This window comes from Erythranthe guttata, chromosome 6, assembly GCF_056151865.1.
Source record: "Erythranthe guttata isolate IM_541 chromosome 6, IM_541, whole genome shotgun sequence".
Taxonomy (NCBI): domain Eukaryota; kingdom Viridiplantae; phylum Streptophyta; class Magnoliopsida; order Lamiales; family Phrymaceae; genus Erythranthe; species Erythranthe guttata.
The window spans coordinates 7,145,792-7,165,280 of NC_142538.1; the positions used below are offsets into that span (position 1 = coordinate 7,145,792).

The following is a 19,489-nucleotide window of genomic DNA, read 5'->3' on the forward strand; positions in this document are numbered from 1 at the left end:
CAACATGTTTATGTAAAAAATATCGGGATTTAGTTGACGATTATTCTGTGACGCTCAAGTCATATATCACAAGTCAATCATTTGTAAAAATAAATGGCTTGTTTCTCATTACAAATGAAAAATAATGGATGAATTCTTATTGGAGAAGATTACAAAAATCTAATTGTTGATTAGTCTTTTTATGGGCTTTTAGCCAACTTAGAGAACTTGAACAAGTAGTTAATCTAGGTTTTGTTGGGCTTGAGTACAACCCCATAAATAAATAAAAATAATATAGAAAGGTTTGTTGTTATATAAATATACTTTTGAGATAATCACTAGCGGAACCAAGATTCAAACTCTGTGGAGAGAGCGCTGATAATGCGATTATACACAATTTTTTTGAAATATCTTATATATAAAAGAAAGAAACGTTAGGATAACCTAAGAAACTCTAATAATATATTTGTAAAAATAAATTAATTCGTGTGCAAATATAATTTTTTTTTATCTCCTATTTTGTAGCTATTTTTTTTTCTAATTACTTTAACACCAAATTTCGACTAGCACAATCATAATCCACTACATCTATATTATTATTATTATTATTATTATTATTATTATTATTATTATTATTATTATTATTATTATTATTATTATTATTATTATTATTATTATTATTATTATTATTATTATTATTATTATCCAGCCTATGTTTTCTAAAAACTATGCTTCATTTATTTAACGATATATTTCATATTATGACAATTAAGCTTTATAGTTTTCTTTTAAATGAGTTTGTATTATTAAATTCGTATAAATATTGATGTTGTTATCGATATCGCTAATAAATTTAATTATAATTATTATTATCATGTATTAATATAATCATCATTTTCATTTGAAATGCTATCCCGTACATCGCACAGGAAAAAATGCTAGTGTATATAAGATAATAGAAACATGAGAAATGCTGGGGGTCATGGCCCCCGGCCCTATTTCTTTATTTTATTTTATTTTCTGAAAAAACAAAAGAACAAACAAAAATAAAAAGGGGGGGTTTTGATATCGACGCTTCAAACGCACCATACTGTTAATTTCAATTATTTACCTCAACTTTTTATTTTATTTTATTTCTTATTTTACATTTTCATTTTCCACAAACCACGGCCACGATCAGAAACCGATTTGACGTGTCTTTCCACATAGGATCGATCTGAGCCGATAAAAACTCGCCACGTGTCATAGTAATAAAAGCACCCTCAACGGCCTCCTCTTCCATTCATAAATGCTTCTCTCTCTCTCTCTCTCTCTCTCTCTCTGTCTGTGTTTACAATAAAGTTGAGAGAGAGATTCTCTTTAGAACAAAGCAGCAGATATAGAGAGAGATAAAACTAGAGAGAGAGAGAGAGTGAGGAGAGAGAAAGACCGCTTTAAATGCTCCCACTACTCACCGGTGCCGGCAACTCCCACTTTTCCCCGGCGCATTTTCCGGTAACGCCTCTCCCTTGAATCATCGCCCCCGTTCCAGAAGAATATTCCGGCGAATCCTAATCACATATTCGCGTACACTATTTTTTTTTTTCTCTCAGATCAAAATTATCCTCTCGCTCCACTTCGTTTGCCTCCATTAAACCTCAAGAGCAAGCTTGTTCTCTGAGATTTTTGCTACCTACTTCGTTTATTATCCCAGCCTTTAACTTTCCGAACAAGATAACAAGCTCTATCTGCCTGATTTTCTGTAAAATTTCTTCGCTAAATGCGTCGATTTTAGTCGATATACATTGGGGTTTTGTTTGCTGTTCAATTTGTTGTTTTCCGTTTTCTCTTCACACTTTTCTCCAGCTCTCAATTTCTAGCCGTTAGGTTTTAGCCGTTTCCGCAATTTTTTTTTTGACTAATTTACCCCCCTGAGTTCAGCAATGCCTTGAGCAGCTTCAATTTTTTGTTCCGATTGTTCAAAAAATGAGAAGCCAACTACTTGGTGGAATTTTGTTCTTCATTTGTTTCTCCCCCTTCTTAGCTAAATCTCTGAGCCCTTCCCTAAACGACGACGTTTTGGGTCTAATTGTGTTCAAGGCCGATGTTCAAGATCCAGACGGCAAATTAGCTTCCTGGAACGAAGAAGACGACAGCCCTTGCAACAATTGGGTTGGTGTGAAGTGCAACCCTAGATCCAACAGAGTTTCCGACCTTGTTCTCGATGGATTCGGCCTCTCCGGCAAATTGGGCAGAGGACTTCTTCAGTTGCAGTTTCTCCGGAAGCTCTCGCTATCGAAGAACAATCTCACCGGAAGCGTAACCCTCAGCTTCGCTCAGCTCTCTGATCTTAGGGTTCTCGACTTGAGCGAAAACAGCTTCACTGGTTCTATCCCAAGTGATTTCTTTACCCAATGTGGGTCTTTAAGATCCATTTCCTTGGCCAGAAATAAGTTTTCAGGCCCGATTCCGGAGAGTTTAGCCTCGTGTTCGGCTCTTGTTTCGCTCAACTTCTCGGGGAATCAGTTATCGGGTTCGTTGCCTTTGGGTCTTTGGGCTTTATCAGGGCTTCGGTCGCTTGATTTCTCCGAAAATGTGCTGGAGGGTGTTATCCCTGAGGCTATCGAGAGCTTGAATAATTTGAGGGCGATAAGTTTGAGGAATAACCGGCTTAGCGGTGAAGTTCCCGATGGAATCGGAAATTGTTTACTGTTGAGATCGATCGATTTGAGTGGAAACTCGTTTTCCGGGAGGCTTCCGAGCACGTTTCAGAAGCTGTCATTATGTAATAATCTGGTTTTAGGCAAGAACGGCTTTGCGGGCGATTTGTCTGAATGGATTGGAGAAATGAAAAGCCTCGAGAGTCTCGATCTTTCGGAGAACAGCCTTAGCGGCCGAGTTCCAGATTCTCTTGGGAAGCTTCAGTCTTTGAAGGTTCTGAATGTTTCCAAGAATGCCCTCAATGGAAGCTTGCCCGAGTCCATGAGCAATTGTACGAATCTTCTGTTGTTTGATATTAGTCATAATTCTCTGACGGGCAATCTTCCTTCCTGGATATTCGAACTCGGGTTGGAGCAAGTTCTGTTTTCAGACAATGGGTTAACCGGGGGGATTGGTAATGCTTTTGGTTCGTCGAAGGAGAACTCGCAGAAAAAGGTTTTGATTTTAGACGTCTCCCAAAATAAATTATCCGGTGAAATTCCGTCATCTTTGGGGGATTTCGGTAATTTGCAGTTGTTGAATATGGCGAGGAATTCTTTCGTGGGGAGCATTCCTGCAGAAATCGGACGGTTGAAGAGTTTAAGTGTTCTGGATTTGAGCGAGAATCGGATAAACGGTAGTATTCCTTCTGATATTGGATCACTCGCATCTCTTAACGAATTACGACTGGAGAAGAACTTGTTGGAGGGTTACATTCCTTTATCTATCGGAAATTGCGCTGCTCTTACATCACTGTAAGTTTTCTCCGCTTGGTCTAATGATTCTTGAATTCATCTTTTTAAAGCATCTGAAATGGATATTGTTCCAATAATCTTTATTATTTATTAATGTATGTATGAACCGAATGAGTGGTCATTTTGTTTATCCGTTTGTGATTAGTCGTGATAATTCGCTTGTTTTGTATATAAGAGTTCCTTATGTCTTTGTTTGACAGGTCATTAGCTCACAATGAAATAGCTGGTCCTATTCCTGCATCTCTTGCAAAGCTCAATCACCTTCAAACGGTAGACTTCTCTTTCAACAAGCTAACGGGACCGTTACCGAAGCAGCTAGCAAATCTCGTAAGCCTTCGATTATTCAACATCTCGCACAACCAGCTCCAAGGCGATCTGCCAGCTGGTGCTTTCTTCAACACCATCGATCCATCGTCCGTCACCGGGAATCCCTCCCTATGTGGGTCCGCAGTCAACACCACTTGCCCCACCGTCCTTCCCAAACCAATCGTACTCAATCCCAACGACACCACTCCGGGCGGCGGCACCACCACCCCCACCACCCTCCAATCCCGTTTCGGCGGCGGAAAGAAAATCCTCAGCATCTCCGCCCTCATCGCCATCGGCGCAGCCGCCTCCATCGTCGTCGGAGTGATCGCAATCACAGTCCTCAACCTCCGCGTGCGGGGCGGTGATCGCGATCGCCGCCACCCTGACGCCGCCCTCACTTTCTCCGGCGGCGGCGACTTCAGCCGCTCCCCCTCGACGGATGGAGAATCAGGGAAGCTGGTCATGTTCTCTGGCGACCCTGAGTTCAGCACCGGGACCCACGCCCTCCTCAACAAGGACTGCGAGCTGGGCCGAGGCGGCTTCGGGGCGGTGTACCGGACCATGCTGGGCGACGGTCGCCCCGTCGCCATCAAGAAGCTCACAGTCTCGAGCCTCGTAAAATCCCAAGACGATTTCGAGAGGGAGGTTAAAAAATTATCAAAAGCCCGTCACGAAAATCTCGTGGCACTCGATGGGTACTATTGGACCCCGTCTCTGCAGCTACTCATCTACGAATTCGTATCCGGAGGGAATCTTTACAAGCATCTCCACGAGGAATCTTCCGGAAGATGCCTCTCGTGGAACGAGCGGTACAACATCGTTCTTGGTGCGGCAAGAGGGCTGGCACACCTCCACCGCACGAACATAATCCACTACAATTTGAAATCAAGCAATATTTTAATCGACGAAGGGTCGGGCGAAATTAAAGTGGCGGATTATGGTTTGGCGAGATTGCTGCCTATGTTGGACCGTTATGTATTGAGCAGTAAGATACAGAGTGCTCTCGGATACATGGCGCCTGAATTTGCATGCAAAACGGTGAAAATAACGGAAAAATGCGACGTGTACGGATTTGGGATTTTGGTTCTTGAAGTTCTGACGGGGAAGAGGCCTGTTGAGTATATGGAGGATGACGTGGTGGTGCTCTCCGATATGGTTAGAGGAGCGGTGGAAGAAGGGAGGGTGGAGGAGTGCGTTGATTCTAGAATGCTGGGGAAGTTTCCGGTGGAGGAGGCGATTCCGGTGATGAAACTAGGGTTGATTTGTACTTCGCAAGTGCCTTCGAATAGGCCCGATATGGACGAGGTGGTTAATATATTGGAGATGATTCGACGGTGCCCTTCTCAAAGCAGCCAGGACGATGAGTTGGTGCCCGATTTTTAGCTAAAGGTTAACGTCGAAGAAAGTCGAAGAAGAATCTGGTTGGTTTATCTTGAAAGGAGAGAGAGAGAAAGAGAGAAGTGTAGATTTTTAGCAGTTGGAATTTGATTAGATCCCATTTGTGATGTTTTATTTTTAATTTTAAATGTTGGAATATTTTGGTTCATTAGGTTTGGAATTTGTTGTAGTATCTTCTTTCTCCTTTGATGAACCAAATGTGATTTATGTTGGTAAGAAAAAACCCTTTAATTTGTTGGATTATTATTACATGCTCTGATTTATGTTCTTAACATTCTTGCTGCTTCTGTTTTTTATTTTTTTTGGTAATAAATTTAAATGTTCTAGAATAGAATGAGAAATTTGTGAAGGTTTCACACAGTGACACACACATATATATATATATATATATATATATATATATATATATATATATATATATATATATATATATATATATATATATATATATATATATATATATACTTTATGTTTATGTATGTATAGCATGGCATGTACAATGACAGGTCATATATAATATAATTTGGGAAGTCAAAAGTGAAATTGATAGTACTGTGTGTGTGTGTGTATATTTTTTCAAGATTCTTGGTTCCCACTCCCAACCAAATAAATCTAAGTTGTGAATATAAAAACAACAAGTGACAGCAGAATCAAAGAAAACAGCAAAAAACCTTAATAAAGAAAGCAAAGTGTCAGTGGAATTGAAATATTAGAATAATGCATTAATTAATTTATTTATTTTATTTATTTTATTATCATTTTTTAATAAATATTAATAAGTGCTGTTTGAGTCTTAATAGATATTACATTTGGTGAAATAAATAGAGTAGTTTTTTTCCAGCTTAGAGAAAACCTGTAATATGAGTGACATGTCACTTTTAATAATGTGGTCACCCATAATATTGAATTATTGATTATTTAAATGCAATTTTTGTTTCTTTATATTTGGCCAATTTGCAGGTTTTTTTTTTTTTTTTTTAACTTATTTACTTTGTTAGGTTATATGGTTTCTCATTCTTCTTCATGTCCTTTTCTTGGTTGGAAACTTATCCTCTTTTGTATTTCATCATATCTTTCTGCATTTTCATATCTTTATTCTCAAATTAATTATCTTATTACACAAAGTCTTATTATAGTGCCAATTAATTTGTTATTGAATAAAACAACAATAATTTATCATAAAAGAAGTAACAAGCATCACATGCGGGTTTTATAGATGTTACACACGGTGAAACACATTGGATGATTTTTAACTATTGTTCTACACAAAATAGCACAGGTGTAGCATCTCATAGACCATTACATATATTGCATTAATGCAATTTCATAAGAACCACATATTACTGATTAATTAATGATTATGATTATCTTTATACTTCCTCCGTTCTACAATATCTCTCAATTTTTTTAATTTTTTTTATTCTAATCTATCAATCACTTTAGAATCCTAATACATCATTAATTGTATAATTATCAATTTTAGCCTTATTACCTCTCTCCAACATTCTCTCTTGTTAAGTAGTGGCGAGGATATTCTAGTCTAAAAGCATATATTTTCCACTTAATTAAATCTTTAATTCCCGTGCAAAGCTAAAAACGATAATTAAAAAGGATCGACATATATACATAATAAAGATGCACAAATTCTATATATATATAAAAAAAAAAGAAGTAATGAATCCATTGTAAGAACTAAGAAGTCAAAAGTGACTTAAATTAAATGAAATAAATAAATAAATAAAAAATCTAAATCTCAAATCTCAAGAGTTACACAATTTGTATATCTATTATAACTAAATAAACCACATGGATGGAATTATTTTGGTAGGGTAGCATAGTTGTTAAAATTGAAATAAAAATGTTAGTGAGGGCATGTGATGTGAGTTGTTAACCAAACTGAGTTGTCAAAAAAGCATAGTGCAATTTTCAGATAATTAGATTGGTGTTGTTTTGCCCAAGACAACCTAACCTATTGGCATTTTCAACATTAATTAGCTGTCACATGACACACAATTATTATTATTATTAATAGTATAATTTACTATATAAAGACATGCATTATCAATCTCACTTATTCATCAAAACTTACTAAAATGTATCATGTCTCATTGTTGGGAATCTTAATTTGATGTCTAAAAAATAAAAATAAAAATAAAATATTGATTAGAGGGAAAAAGGAAGAAAAAAAGATAAAACCACGAAGATAATTGGAACGCGAAAACTAGAAGTGAAAATCAGACATATTGGATTGGAATTAGTACTCAATTTTTGTTCGGAAGTGAAAGAACTAATTCAGATTTTTGTTAAAAAAAAAAACCAGAAACTGGATATATTAAAAAGAACTTTTACTAAACTTGAACATTTTCGAACTAGAATCGACGGGAATAATTTTTTTTTTTAATTTAAAATACATAATAATATTGATATTGTAAATATAATTTTTGGAAGAAAAAAAAACCCAAAATTTTGGAATTATTTTCAAAATTGAAAATTTTATCGAAAACCAAAATCTTTTAAACATGGCAATTATAATCCAACAAAGTGGAAAAAACGGAAATTGGATATTCTTTTACAGAATTCAAAATGAAATTAAAAATATTGTTCTAAAATCGAAAATATTGGATTGAAATCAACTAAAAAATAATAATAATAATAATAATAATAATAATAATAATAATAATAATAATAATAATAATAATAATAATAATAATAAACTAGAAGCATGTTGTAGAGTAATTTTATTGAGAGCTACAAATATATATGATTTAGAATGCCAATGCAACATCATTTGGAATATTTCTTGAGCCATGCAGTAATTCCCATGCTCAGTGACTTACTTGAGTTCAAATTACACACACACACACACAGGTGTTTGTGTGTGTGTTTTTAATTACATAAATAGTTTGAACAGTTTGGACAAAGAAAGATAAGAAAAGCTGCAAAGATGTATGATTTGGGAAGACAGAGAATAACAAGAAGAATATTTCTTTACATGACTTGAAAGCAAGAGAAAGGTTGTCTTAGAATTGGCTAAAGGGCTTTTTAATTTTTCGAATTTCATAATTTAAACCTGTTATTTTTTTTTTAATGAGGCCCTTTTGCTTTATTGAGAGATGCAAACATCTTTTATAAACTGTCATTCTGCAATTTTTTAGCTTAAAAAGAAATAAAAAAAATAAAACACATAGTAATGGGGTTTTCTTTTTAGAGCCCATAATATAATGTTGCATGAAAAATGTGGGTTTTCCAAAATATGCTCATAATTAATTCTTTGGAAACTAAATTAATTATTACATTAAAAAACCTGGTTTAATTTCCCCAACAATGGCAGGGGAGAGTAAAATAAGAGATATATAAAAGATGAAAGTAAATATAGGACATGTCTAGCTATTTTATGTCTTAAAACAGTAAACTAAATAATAAAATTGTGATTTTATCAAAAAAAATAAAAAAATTGTGTAAAAAAAATTATTTTTAACCTTTTAATATTAGAAGTATTTTTTTTTAATCTTCACTTCCAATCTTCGTATAGAAAAATATAGGAAGTTCAAATTAGGTAAGGTTAAATTACAATAAAATTCATTTTGCTCTGGGTAACTAGAACTGTCATCTTCAACATTGAATATTTTTACATGTCCACTCTTACATAATCTCCCAGATTCTGTGGAATGTTCTCTAGTTTGTACTCGTTTTGTACAAAAATGTAGTTTCTGATGCACCGCAATCTGATATTTACATGCTAAGAGACACATCTTAATTCTTATGATCATCATGTTTCAAAATGTGCAGCTCGAATGTGGTAAAACACGTACAAACTGAAAAATATTCTACATAATCTAGAAGATTCCACTAAATTTTACGCCGCAAGGATGAATGTGTAAGAATATTCTAATTGAGAAGTGATTGTAATTACCCAAACATGAGGGTTTTTTTTGTAATTTGGCCTTACTTCAGGGAGGTGACCGTAATTTACCTGAAATATTAATGGATGTTGTCCACTTCCTTATAGTTAAAATCAAGAAATAATGGATCCACACGAATCGGATCCAAATTCGATTCATTTTAGATCCAATCTTTTGGATCCATTTTGGTTCTTTAGATCCAGTTAAAATTCGTTGCAGTCCAAATGCAATCCAGTTATCTCTCAAATAAAAACAAGGGTAAATTACAAACACCCCCTGAGGTATGGTCAAATTACAAAAACACCCCTCTTGTTTGGATAATTACAACCACCCCCTCAACTCCTCAAATTTAGTGGAATCTTCGAGATTATATGGAATATTATCACTTGTGTACCCGTTTTATCCCATTCAAACTCTACATTATGAAGCAAGATGATCATAATATGCGATTTTTAGCTTGTATATATCAGTTTGTGATGCATCGGAAACTGTATTTTTACACAAAACGAGTACAAACTAGAGCACATTCCACGGAATCTAGATGATTATGTTGAATTTGGCACAATAAGGGTGGAGGTGTAAGAAAAAATCATAGTTGAGGGGGGTAGATGTAATTATCCAAACAAGAGGGGGATTTTTGTAATTTAACCATACCTCAGGGGGGTGTTTGTAATTTATCCTAAAAACAATAAATAACTAGCAAAACTTTCTGAAAATTTTGGGTAAATTATGAATATACCCCTTAATTGAGGTCAAATTATGAAATAACCACTCTTGCTATCCAAAATTTTATTTATCCATCAAACTAATGATAGCTCAAAGTTTTTAATGAAAATTGTGAAATGTTCAAATTATAATTGAAAAAGTTACTAAATAAAATCAACAGTTCTTTTCCGCATTAAAAGAGTTCTCGATATTCTATTTTCTCCAAAACAAATTAGAAACAAATTTGAAAATCGAAGTTAGACACACACACAAATATTTTTCTAGTTTCTTTTACTACTAGTTTGAGATATACTACATGCAAATGTGATAGGAAAAAAGCAAATGCAGTGAGAGAAAGAAAAATCAGTCGTGCAACACTTATAAATCGACTACATTTTATATTATCTAAAAATATTACAATTACACCCCTAATAAATAGAAATCTTACAATTACACCCCTGAAACGATAAATTTTGAATTTTTTTTTGTATCATTCTTGCAATCCAAAAGATTCTTTTATGATTTACGCCGTAGGATAGGAAAAATGTTAGACGATGCATACCCCTAGTGGTAAATGTAATTATGCAAACTAGAGGGGTATTTTCGTAAATTAACCTTACCTTAAGGGCGTGTCGTTAATTTACACGATTTTTTTCCCCCAGTGTTCAAGAAACAACATAACTCGAAAATCCACTTGCATAACACCAAACAAAAACAAAGGAGAAATAAGCAACCCATGTCATCCTACGATTCTTTCTCCTAATCTAACATGCATTAAGGTTAATCATACAAAGGCGCTCGAACAAAAAAAAAAAAAAAAAAAAATCAAGCGCTACTACGTATTTCGTATATTGAAACCAAAAGAGCGAGAAAATATATATATATTTCTATCAAGTGTGCCAAAAAAACTTTCCACCTATATATCTACCACATTAATCATCCCAATCGTTTCCCCATTGAGTAGTATCTACGTGATTCAAAGACGCGGAATTTTTCGAAACATTACGTGTAATATTGCCACCTGGCGAAAATGCCACCGCTTTTTCCTCATCCCAATCATCATCATCATCATCATCCCAATTTTGATCCCAACCGTCGGATGATTCAATCACGAAAGAAGGATCGGATTTTTCTGGGGCCTCCATTTCGAGTTCTTTATACGAAACTCCATTGAGATGCCGACTTCTTTTTGTCACTAATTTGCAGCATGCCCAAATTCCTCCAAAGAAAACGGCAGCCACGAAAAATAGGTATGTTGGATTAATAGGTTTCAAATAACTCGTATAAAAAAAGCCTTGTGGTAACAAAGCTCCCATCTGGATTACGCACTCTTTGTTCTCGACATGTAGCGCGATTGAAGAATTTCCTCCCGTATTTGGTGGCAAATTTATCTGATTCAACGGGAGCTAGCAAATTAGTGATCTTCAAAATTTATTAGGGCTCGTTTGATAACTAACGGTGCCAAATAGAGGGTTATATTTGTCATTTCATTTGTAAGATAAGCATCATTAATGGATACCATATCGAGCCCTCTTCGGCTCGATACATTATCAAACAAATTGTTCGATTACGTAGCGGGAAAGCAATAATATTATGAATTACAGGATTAGTAATTTGTCTTGATTAGTAAACTAATCAAGATCCATCAAGTCTATTAAACAATTAGATGCTAAAAAGAAAAAGGAACTTGACAAAATCGGAGATGAAAGAAAAATGCGGTAACAATTAATACCTTCTTAACTTGTTGTCCGGATATTACTATTTCCTTTAGGGTAATGTTTGCAGGGTCGACAACAATAATTAGTTTACGAGAGCTCTCACCGCCGTTTAGGACAAGCATATACGAAGCTTGAGAACCTGAAACGCAAATAAAATAGTTTAATTTCTACACTAAAAGTATTGACCGACGTTCGATTTCTATGCTGTAGATTCTCAGAGTTTAGAGCAGAATGCAATTAACTTCTGCCACTATTGAAAACAGCATTCGTCTCGCGTAATTCGAGCAACGAACAACTTAAACAAGACAAACAAGAAAGCATTTTGGAATCAAATAACGCTCGACATTATCTTTCGCGTAAAACAATACTCAGTACTCACCACAAAGTACACTAGATTGCATAATAGCTTTACCAAGAGACACAAAAACTTACATTAGCCATACGAAAAACAATTAAAAAGTTACCGTTTCCGACAAAAGGGAGGCAGGCGGTAACGTTGAAATCCTTAATATAGCACTTATCGAGCACCTCGTCGCAAGATTCTTTCTCCGGTGAATTTGCCGCCTGAACAGGGCTAGGCGAAGGAGATATCTATTCATTACAAATCAAACAGTTTCCCATGATTATATATATATATATATATATATATATATATATATATATATATATATATATATATATATATGAAATGAAACCAAACATTTGACAGAAATAAAAAGATTAAAGTACACATGGGTGATGGGGGCTTCTTCTAATTACCTGATCACCCTTTGCTAGTTTTCGAAAATTTTCAAGAAAAGATGCATCTGATTGAAGTGGGGAGGCGCAAATCAAGGTTATTACAAGGAGGGCTATCCTTAAACTTGAAGAATCCATGATTGGGTCGGATTGTGTTGGATCGGAAGATCGGAATATTCTGCGGTAGGATTTCTGATAAGGGTTTGGATTGGAATTGGACGAAGGTAACAGCGCTTCTGATAATTGGCATTATTGTACAAAGAGGGAGGTAAATTGCATGGAAATTGGGTGTGGAAGAAGAGACAAGAAAACAAACGTTGACGGATTAATTGAGGATTACGAACGCGTCAACGGCTGTATTCATTCGAATGTTGGCTCGAAATCGAATCCAACCCAAAAAATCTTCTCTCTCTCTCTCTCTCTCTCTCTCTCTCTCTCTCTCTCTCTCAAGTATGAAAACTTGGGGGTTTGGCCTCTAGGGTAACCACCCCCTGTGTTCGGACACACTGCATTTTTGCAATGTTGTTAGAACGGAACCGAACCGGCCCGTCGGATCAGTTCGAGCGCCACCCGTGCTATGAAGCGGTCTCATTTGACCTTTAAAATCGAAAAATTTGAAAATTGGGGTTGAATGACCAAAATCTAGTTCGATCAGATAAAACCCGAGAATTGGTGAGTCAGTCAAGGAACTCGGGTTTCGGCCAAAATGTCTGAAACGACCGCTAAGTTGGTTATTTGTGGCCGGATTTGAGTGAACCATTACGGACTTAGTTATGGGTGGTCGGATCTAATTATGAGTGGTCGAAAGATTGCCGGATATGGTCATAGGTGATCAAATAAGTGTAGACGATTGCTGGATTTGAAAAATGGGAAAATATAGAGTATGAACAAAAAAATATAGTAAAAAGTTGCTTAAATGACAAGTGGAAGATTAAAAATGTAAAGAAATTCGCATTTATAATACATTAAACTTGATAAAATAATTGCATATTTGAAAGATCAAAAAACCAAATTGAACCGATTGGACCCTATGAAGTTATGATCAAAATGGTCCTACGATTCCATGGCAGGTCTATTTCTGACAACATTACATTTTACTTATAAAAAAAAGGCAATACAAGCACCCAAAAGTTATTTTGACCCTCATGGAAAGTCAATCATCATCAATTTCTAACATATCAACAATGATCGAATAGATTTAAATGTCGATTGGAATTAAACTTTAAAGAAAGTTATGATATTTTTTTTTGAACTTTAGAATTTAGAGGGTTTAAAAGTAACTAAATCTATTTCATAGGAAGTTCAACGTAATTTGCACTTAATAGAACCTATTTCGTAAGAGTAAGAATGTTTTTATTTTTTTGTACCTAGGTCAAAATTTTAAGGGTAAATAGCATTAAACCACCTAAACTTTTTGAGTTTTTGCGGATCACCACCTGAACAATTTTTTTTTGCACAACTTCACCTATACTCAATTAATTGTGCCACTTTACCCTTTTTTGCCGGTTTGCAGGTCAAAATGACCGGTTCTCAACTCATGTGCGTCGCACATGACAAATCCAAGGCTATTGACGTCTTTTCCATTTTTAAAATTGAAAAGTAGCCGCCTTGGATTTGTCATGTGCAACGCACATGAGTTGAGAACCGATCATTTTGACCTGAAAACAGGTAAAAAAGGGTAAAGTGGCACAACTAATTGAGTATAGGTGAACTCCTGCAAAAAAAAATTGTTCAGGTGGTGATCCGCAAAAACTCAAAAAGTTTAGGTGGTTTAATGCTATTTACCCAAATTTTAATATAAATTAAATATTAAGAAAGATTCGCGTAGTTTTCAAATTTTGATACGATCCAATTGTAATTACACATAACCTCAGGGAATGTATGTAATTTATCTTTTTTGTGACTCAATTGTTTTCAATCACAAATGGCTTGAACGACTTATTCCAATCCTAATAACATCCTACACGACTATTCCCAACGGCGACGAACCAATCTACTAGTCGTTTTCACCATTTTTTATTTAAAATTTGGGTTGATTTTTTTAATATAATTCAAATATGAAGAAAAATTCGCGTAATCTTGCAAACTGATGCAGCCCAACTGTAATTACATCTAATCTTTAAAAAAAATGTGTAATTTACCTTTTCTCTAACTCAATACTTTTCAATCACAAATTGCTTCGATCTAGTCATAATCACATCCTACACTATTATTTCCAGCGGCAACCGACCAAACTGTTAATCGAATTCGCCATTTTTTATTGTTATTCTTTTGAGATCAATTTTTTTCAAGAACTAAACAAAAATATTTAATTTTTTCGGACGCAGTTAAACAAATATAGTTTATTGATAAATGTCACATATAGCTATTTCTTAATTTCATTCTCAAAATCAAGAAATAGAATCCGAAAATTGATTGCAAGACCAACCATTTGGATATAATTTTATTTTACAATCTAAGAAGAGAAAATACAAAATTGTTTGCCACACTTAATATTTAAGATTTGAATTATCGAAAAATATTAGTATAATAAAGTAAGTAGTGTGTAAAACAAAGAAGAAGAATATATAATAAATGAAAGGAAGAAGTCAAAGGATTATGTTAAAAGAAAAATCCAAACAAATTAAGTGCAAATTGTGTAATAAGTGGTAGGGTAGTAAATGGGGGCAGTTGACCTTTGCCCCTCTGGTCAATGCTTCTGCGCTTTCATTCTTCTCTCTTCATGATGACTTAATTAACAGCAGACCACCTGAAATTCGTTCGCAACGACGTCGTTTCACACCTCAATTCCACCCCCAATTCTACTAGCCCTAATCATCATCTCTGTTCCCCCCCTCTGCAATTCCCCTTCAAACCCTAGCTTTAATGGCTTCTGAAAAGTTGGGCATGGTTCCACCTCAACAAGTTCACAACGGACTCAACCCGCACCCGCAGCTGGTTTTCCCGGAAGCTTTCTCGTGTGGCCCACACCCGCCGCACCGCCGTCCCGCGGCCGCCGGTGATCCCGGTCCTAAAGCTGCCACGCGAGAGCTCACCGCCAGCTTCCTCGATCACCACAACTATTTTCAGTCCCAGCCCCAGCAGCAGCACCCGCCGCCGCAGCCGTGCCAGTTCCGCCATCAATGGAGCGCGAACAGCCGTAGCTCCGGCGGAGACGCGTCGGAGGACGACGATTTGGAGGACGAAGACGATGGCGACGACGACGACGATGACGAGGAAGAAAATGCTGGGAACAATTTGCAGAATATTGTCACCGTCGCTAAAATCAGTGACAATTATCAAAAGGAAAGATACAGCGCCAACGCTAATAGTCAGAAAATGAAGCACATTTCGGCATTAGGTTATAAAAAGATTCGATCTTTTTCCCTTTTTTCGTCTCTTCTCCATATAAGTACATTGAATTCTGTATTGATTCAATGGAACTTTAAATAAAATTTCTGTTGTATTTTTTAGGTATCAAAGAAGGGAATATGGCACACCATGGAAACGAAAGCAATAACAAGAGCGGTGAAGTGAGGAATTCAAGCAGCGGTGAAATTTATTACTCGCAGTATTTAAACGGGGCAGAGGGTCCCAGCTCCTCGTCGGGGCAGAAGGATGTTGTGTTGATCGATAGCGGTTGCGGATTTAGTGGAAATAAGGAAGGATTCTATCTAAGTGAATCCGGGGAGTCTTTGAGGGCTATCTTGTCGGATCCTATAACGTATGGTTTTTAACCCTCATGTCTATCTAGTTGTTTTTTCATTAAAAAAATTCACGTCGATTTTTAATAAATGCTTCAATTTTGTCCTAAATTGGTTCATCGTTTGATCTCCGAATGGACTTGGGGTTTCAGCTCGATCTTGCTTAGCGTATCTGATAGTAATTGATGAAAATATCAAGAATTAGTTATTTTTTCATACTAAGCTTTCAATTATATTTAGTGGCCCCTCCCGCTAATTATCCCTGAATGAGGATGTCTTTATGTCATCGGTACACCGTTTGTTAACAAATTTCATGGTAAAACTAGTGTAGTTATTCAGATATCGATTGTTTACTTTCCACGGGAAAAGACAACAGATAGAAGATAATATCCTTTGACAATTTTGCTGAACATGCTCTTTAAGGTTTATATTGTCGAGGTATAATTTTGGTGGAACGAATAATAACTTCAATTATAAATGTTTCGTGTTTAATTTCCCATTCACAGAGGAACACTTATGGAAGATGCCATGATATTGCCCTGTGGACATTCCTTTGGTAGTGGTGGAATACAGCAAATCATTAGAATGGTAAGTATCGAGAAGGGTTAGGTTTACTGTACGGAGGGAGTAGTTTTATGATGATTGATCTATATATTAGTAGGAAAAAACTTCTTCAAATTTGCATTTAACTCCACTTTTTGAGGAAGCATGCATGCTTTGGAAGGGCTGGTTAGTAAATTCACACGGCAGCTAATAGAGATTCCTCGTTTTGTATTTGATCAATTCCTACTCGTCACCATCTCTTGTTGATATCTCAAATAATTTCAAGAGAACTTGGTAAATCTCGACACTTGTTAAGTTATGTGATTAAAAAAGTTGAAATATACGGGCAAAAACTTAAATCAAGATTACGGTATAAAATAGCGCCAAACCGGTACTTTTTTAAAATAAAAGATTATGGGAAACTTTATTTTCCGTAAAATCTCATTAAATTCTTTCAATTAGCAACATTTAATGAATTAGACCAGTAAATAAATCCTCATTTGTGACATTTTCAAACTATATTTCTGCAGTTGGGTAAATCGTATTTCATATGAATATAGTAATTTTACGTACGGAATTTTGGTATATTTTCCAATCTATTAGAAGTACTTCGATTGTCGAAGTCTATAATGTTACTTGTTGATGCTAAAAAAATATTTGGATAAGTATATTCAAATGGAGTTACTACAGTTTAATTCATTTATATATCAACTCAGCAATTTTACTTATTTTCAGTATTAGTTCCTATCTGTTTTAGCGGGAAAGGGTACTTTAGTCCTTTTATGCACTTTTTTTTTCTAACAACCATGCGTATTTATTAGATTTCTTAATACATGTATCAAATCCTTAAACGACAGTTAATTTGAAATAGAGGGAGTACCTTACTGGTTATACAAATTGCACTCTTATTTAACTGGAGCTAATAATTACACGATGAGCCATTTATTTTATTAAATTCATTTTCAGAAAGCTTGCTTTACGTGCTCGCAACCGGTGACGGCGGACATGATTGCTCCAAATCTATGTAAGCTGAAATATATTTCGTTTATTGAATTTTTTTTTTGAGTTTTATTTATGATATATTTCTTTTAAGAACTACACCATTTGTCTATTTACTACCATGGGAAAAATCCAATGTTTTAAAAATTGAATTACTTGAATATTTAGTGTAGATGCTAATCCGTTTGTCATTTCCGGAACTAAATAATTTTCTCGTTTCTTAATTACTTCCGGTTTTTTTTACTTTGCTGTATGTAGCTCTACGCCTAGCTGTCCAGGCATTCAGGAGGGAAGATGAGTTGCAAGTTCACCATACGTCGAAAAGAAGAAGAGAAAGATATGATCGGGTTAGTCATACGTCTATAATTCTGCCTCGGTAAATAAATTAAATATGGAAAATGAAACGAACTTCATTTAAGAATTCAATCAGATTACCCCATATGATTATAACCAATATGATTTCTTTTTACTCTTACCCCTCGTTTGGTTGGTAAGGTAAGTCACAATTAATTAACTAATTAGGTCTTATTTGATGTGTGTTGTTAATGAATAAATGTTTCATGCCGTCCTTAAATTATGCAAACATCTTGGCTTAATCTTATCTTAACTAATCTTACCAAACAATGCCGTACTTGGGTCTAATTTAATTTTTATTTGATTTTGTGTAGCACAAGGGGACAATTAGTGATTCCATGCTCACGGATCACCACAGAAGAAGAGGAGTTCAGTTTCCATTTGCAGTATCCGATCGTGTTATCATAAAGGTTTTTCCTTAGAATATCAAAATCTCTTGTGTATCAATTTATGAACTAAGGTCTTGTTTGGTTCTATGATAAGATCAGCCAAGATCCATCAAATAATCTCTCTAAAAGGGCAGATAGGTCATGATAAAATAATATTTCCGGGTCGACCCGGAAAATTATTGGGTTTACTAAAAATCAAGCAAAGTCTAATTATTTAATTAATCAAGGCTAATCTCCCGAGCCAAACCAGGCATAAGTGGAAGATTCTAACTGTCGATAACTGAATCAGGGTAATAAGAGAACACCTCCGCGGTTTGTTGGAAGAGAAGCTATTGTTACTACTCAGTGCTTGAACGGATGGTAAATCTCTCCCATTACTCGTTTTTTTTTTTCTCATTGGGTTTTGCGGGGAATCTTTTTTAAATTATTCTGTTCGACCTATTCGAAAAAAAAATATAGGTATGTGGTGAAGACATTGGACAATGCAGAAAGTGTGAAGCTGCAGTATCGGTCGTTAGATAAAGTTACAGAGAATCCGCTTCCAAAGCCAATGGCAATGCCGATAAAGACAACCCCCGACTGGTTATAGGGTTAATTACATTTAGTGAAATAATCACAGAATTATATAGTGTATTGTTTATCCTTGTTTAAAATGTTAAACTTAATCTAATTTGTTGTGCTTGTAATGCATCTCCGGTGTAATTTATCCCGTCGATATTTGTCGCGCAGTGGCAGAGTTTGTAAATTATAGAGGTGTTGTTGCCACTTGAGTGATGATCTGATGGTGAAGATAGGGGGATGTGAACATGTTATAAATTATTATATTTTGTTGTTTTAAAGATGTAAATAGAAAGTTTTGATATATGATGTTTATATTATCTGAAAAGTAAAGTTTGTATGTAGACATCTTTTGTTCACTATATAGCAAGGTTGTAAAAGGCAGGAATATCAGGTCTCAGAGTATCTTTCATCACAATCACTATTTTTTCACTAAATCCTATTTTTTGGTGGTGAAAAAATGAATTTATTACCTACCATTGGCACACAATTTTATAATTTCACTAATTTTGGTGAATAAATAGTGTATTTGGTCTCCCACCAATTCTATCAAATTTTACACCAAATAATAAAATAATAATATTTTATAATTTCCTAGATATGGATAATAGCATTTGGTTTGATCTTCCATGGTGCTTCACCAAATATATCACAAAATTATAAATTTAATGTTAATCATAATTTTAGTCTATTTCAATTTCAAAAATATTGATTATAGATCTGATTATAAGTAATAATTTTATTGATTATATAATCTTAAAATTATATTAAGTTTTAAAA

At 35.0% G+C, this 19,489-nt stretch overlaps 3 protein-coding genes across 3 annotated transcripts; 2 read left to right on the top strand and 1 right to left on the bottom strand.

The window, feature by feature from the left end:
• The first annotated feature begins 1,111 nt into the window (after positions 1-1,111).
• Positions 1,112-5,392, top strand: LOC105960381 (Leucine-rich repeat protein kinase family protein). The gene is made up of 2 exons (XM_012984539.2): positions 1,112-3,413; positions 3,614-5,392. Exons 1-2 carry the CDS (start codon positions 1,945-1,947, stop codon positions 5,103-5,105), a joined length of 2,961 nt encoding a protein of 986 aa, XP_012839993.2. The 5' UTR covers positions 1,112-1,944; the 3' UTR covers positions 5,106-5,392.
• Positions 5,393-10,548: 5,156 nt separating this feature from the next.
• Positions 10,549-12,689, bottom strand: LOC105960330 (uncharacterized). The gene is made up of 4 exons (XM_012984494.2): positions 12,205-12,689; positions 11,910-12,036; positions 11,460-11,584; positions 10,549-11,118 (listed from the first exon to the last, which is right to left on the bottom strand). The coding sequence occupies exons 1-4, from the start codon at positions 12,319-12,321 to the stop codon at positions 10,660-10,662; spliced, it is 828 nt and encodes a 275-aa protein (XP_012839948.2). The 5' UTR covers positions 12,322-12,689; the 3' UTR covers positions 10,549-10,659.
• A 2,125-nt stretch (positions 12,690-14,814) lies between these two features.
• LOC105960382 (RING/U-box superfamily protein) lies at positions 14,815-19,011 on the top strand. Its single transcript, XM_012984540.2, has 8 exons — positions 14,815-15,523; positions 15,637-15,886; positions 16,373-16,454; positions 17,376-17,433; positions 17,667-17,755; positions 18,077-18,172; positions 18,441-18,511; positions 18,611-19,011. Exons 1-8 carry the CDS (start codon positions 15,049-15,051, stop codon positions 18,738-18,740), a joined length of 1,251 nt encoding a protein of 416 aa, XP_012839994.1. The 5' UTR covers positions 14,815-15,048; the 3' UTR covers positions 18,741-19,011.
• Positions 19,012-19,489: the final 478 nt, after the last annotated feature.

Excerpts from the sequence above, each read along its gene's own strand:
- LOC105960382 (XM_012984540.2), top strand. The coding sequence starts at position 15,049 with ATGGCTTCTGAAAAGTTGGGCATGGTTCCACCTCAACAAGTTCACAAC. Across the intron at positions 15,887-16,372 it reads ATCTTGTCGGATCCTATAAC|AGGAACACTTATGGAAGATG; the intron begins GTATGGTTTTTA and ends TCCCATTCACAG. Across the intron at positions 17,434-17,666 it reads CATGATTGCTCCAAATCTAT|CTCTACGCCTAGCTGTCCAG; the intron begins GTAAGCTGAAAT and ends TGCTGTATGTAG.
- LOC105960330 (XM_012984494.2), bottom strand. The coding sequence starts at position 12,321 with ATGGATTCTTCAAGTTTAAGGATAGCCCTCCTTGTAATAACCTTGATT. Across the intron at positions 12,037-12,204 it reads AACTAGCAAAGGGTGATCAG|ATATCTCCTTCGCCTAGCCC; the intron begins GTAATTAGAAGA and ends TGTAATGAATAG. Across the intron at positions 11,585-11,909 it reads CCTCCCTTTTGTCGGAAACG|GTTCTCAAGCTTCGTATATG; the intron begins GTAACTTTTTAA and ends TTTGCGTTTCAG.
- LOC105960381 (XM_012984539.2), top strand. The coding sequence starts at position 1,945 with ATGAGAAGCCAACTACTTGGTGGAATTTTGTTCTTCATTTGTTTCTCC. Across the intron at positions 3,414-3,613 it reads TGCGCTGCTCTTACATCACT|GTCATTAGCTCACAATGAAA; the intron begins GTAAGTTTTCTC and ends TTTGTTTGACAG.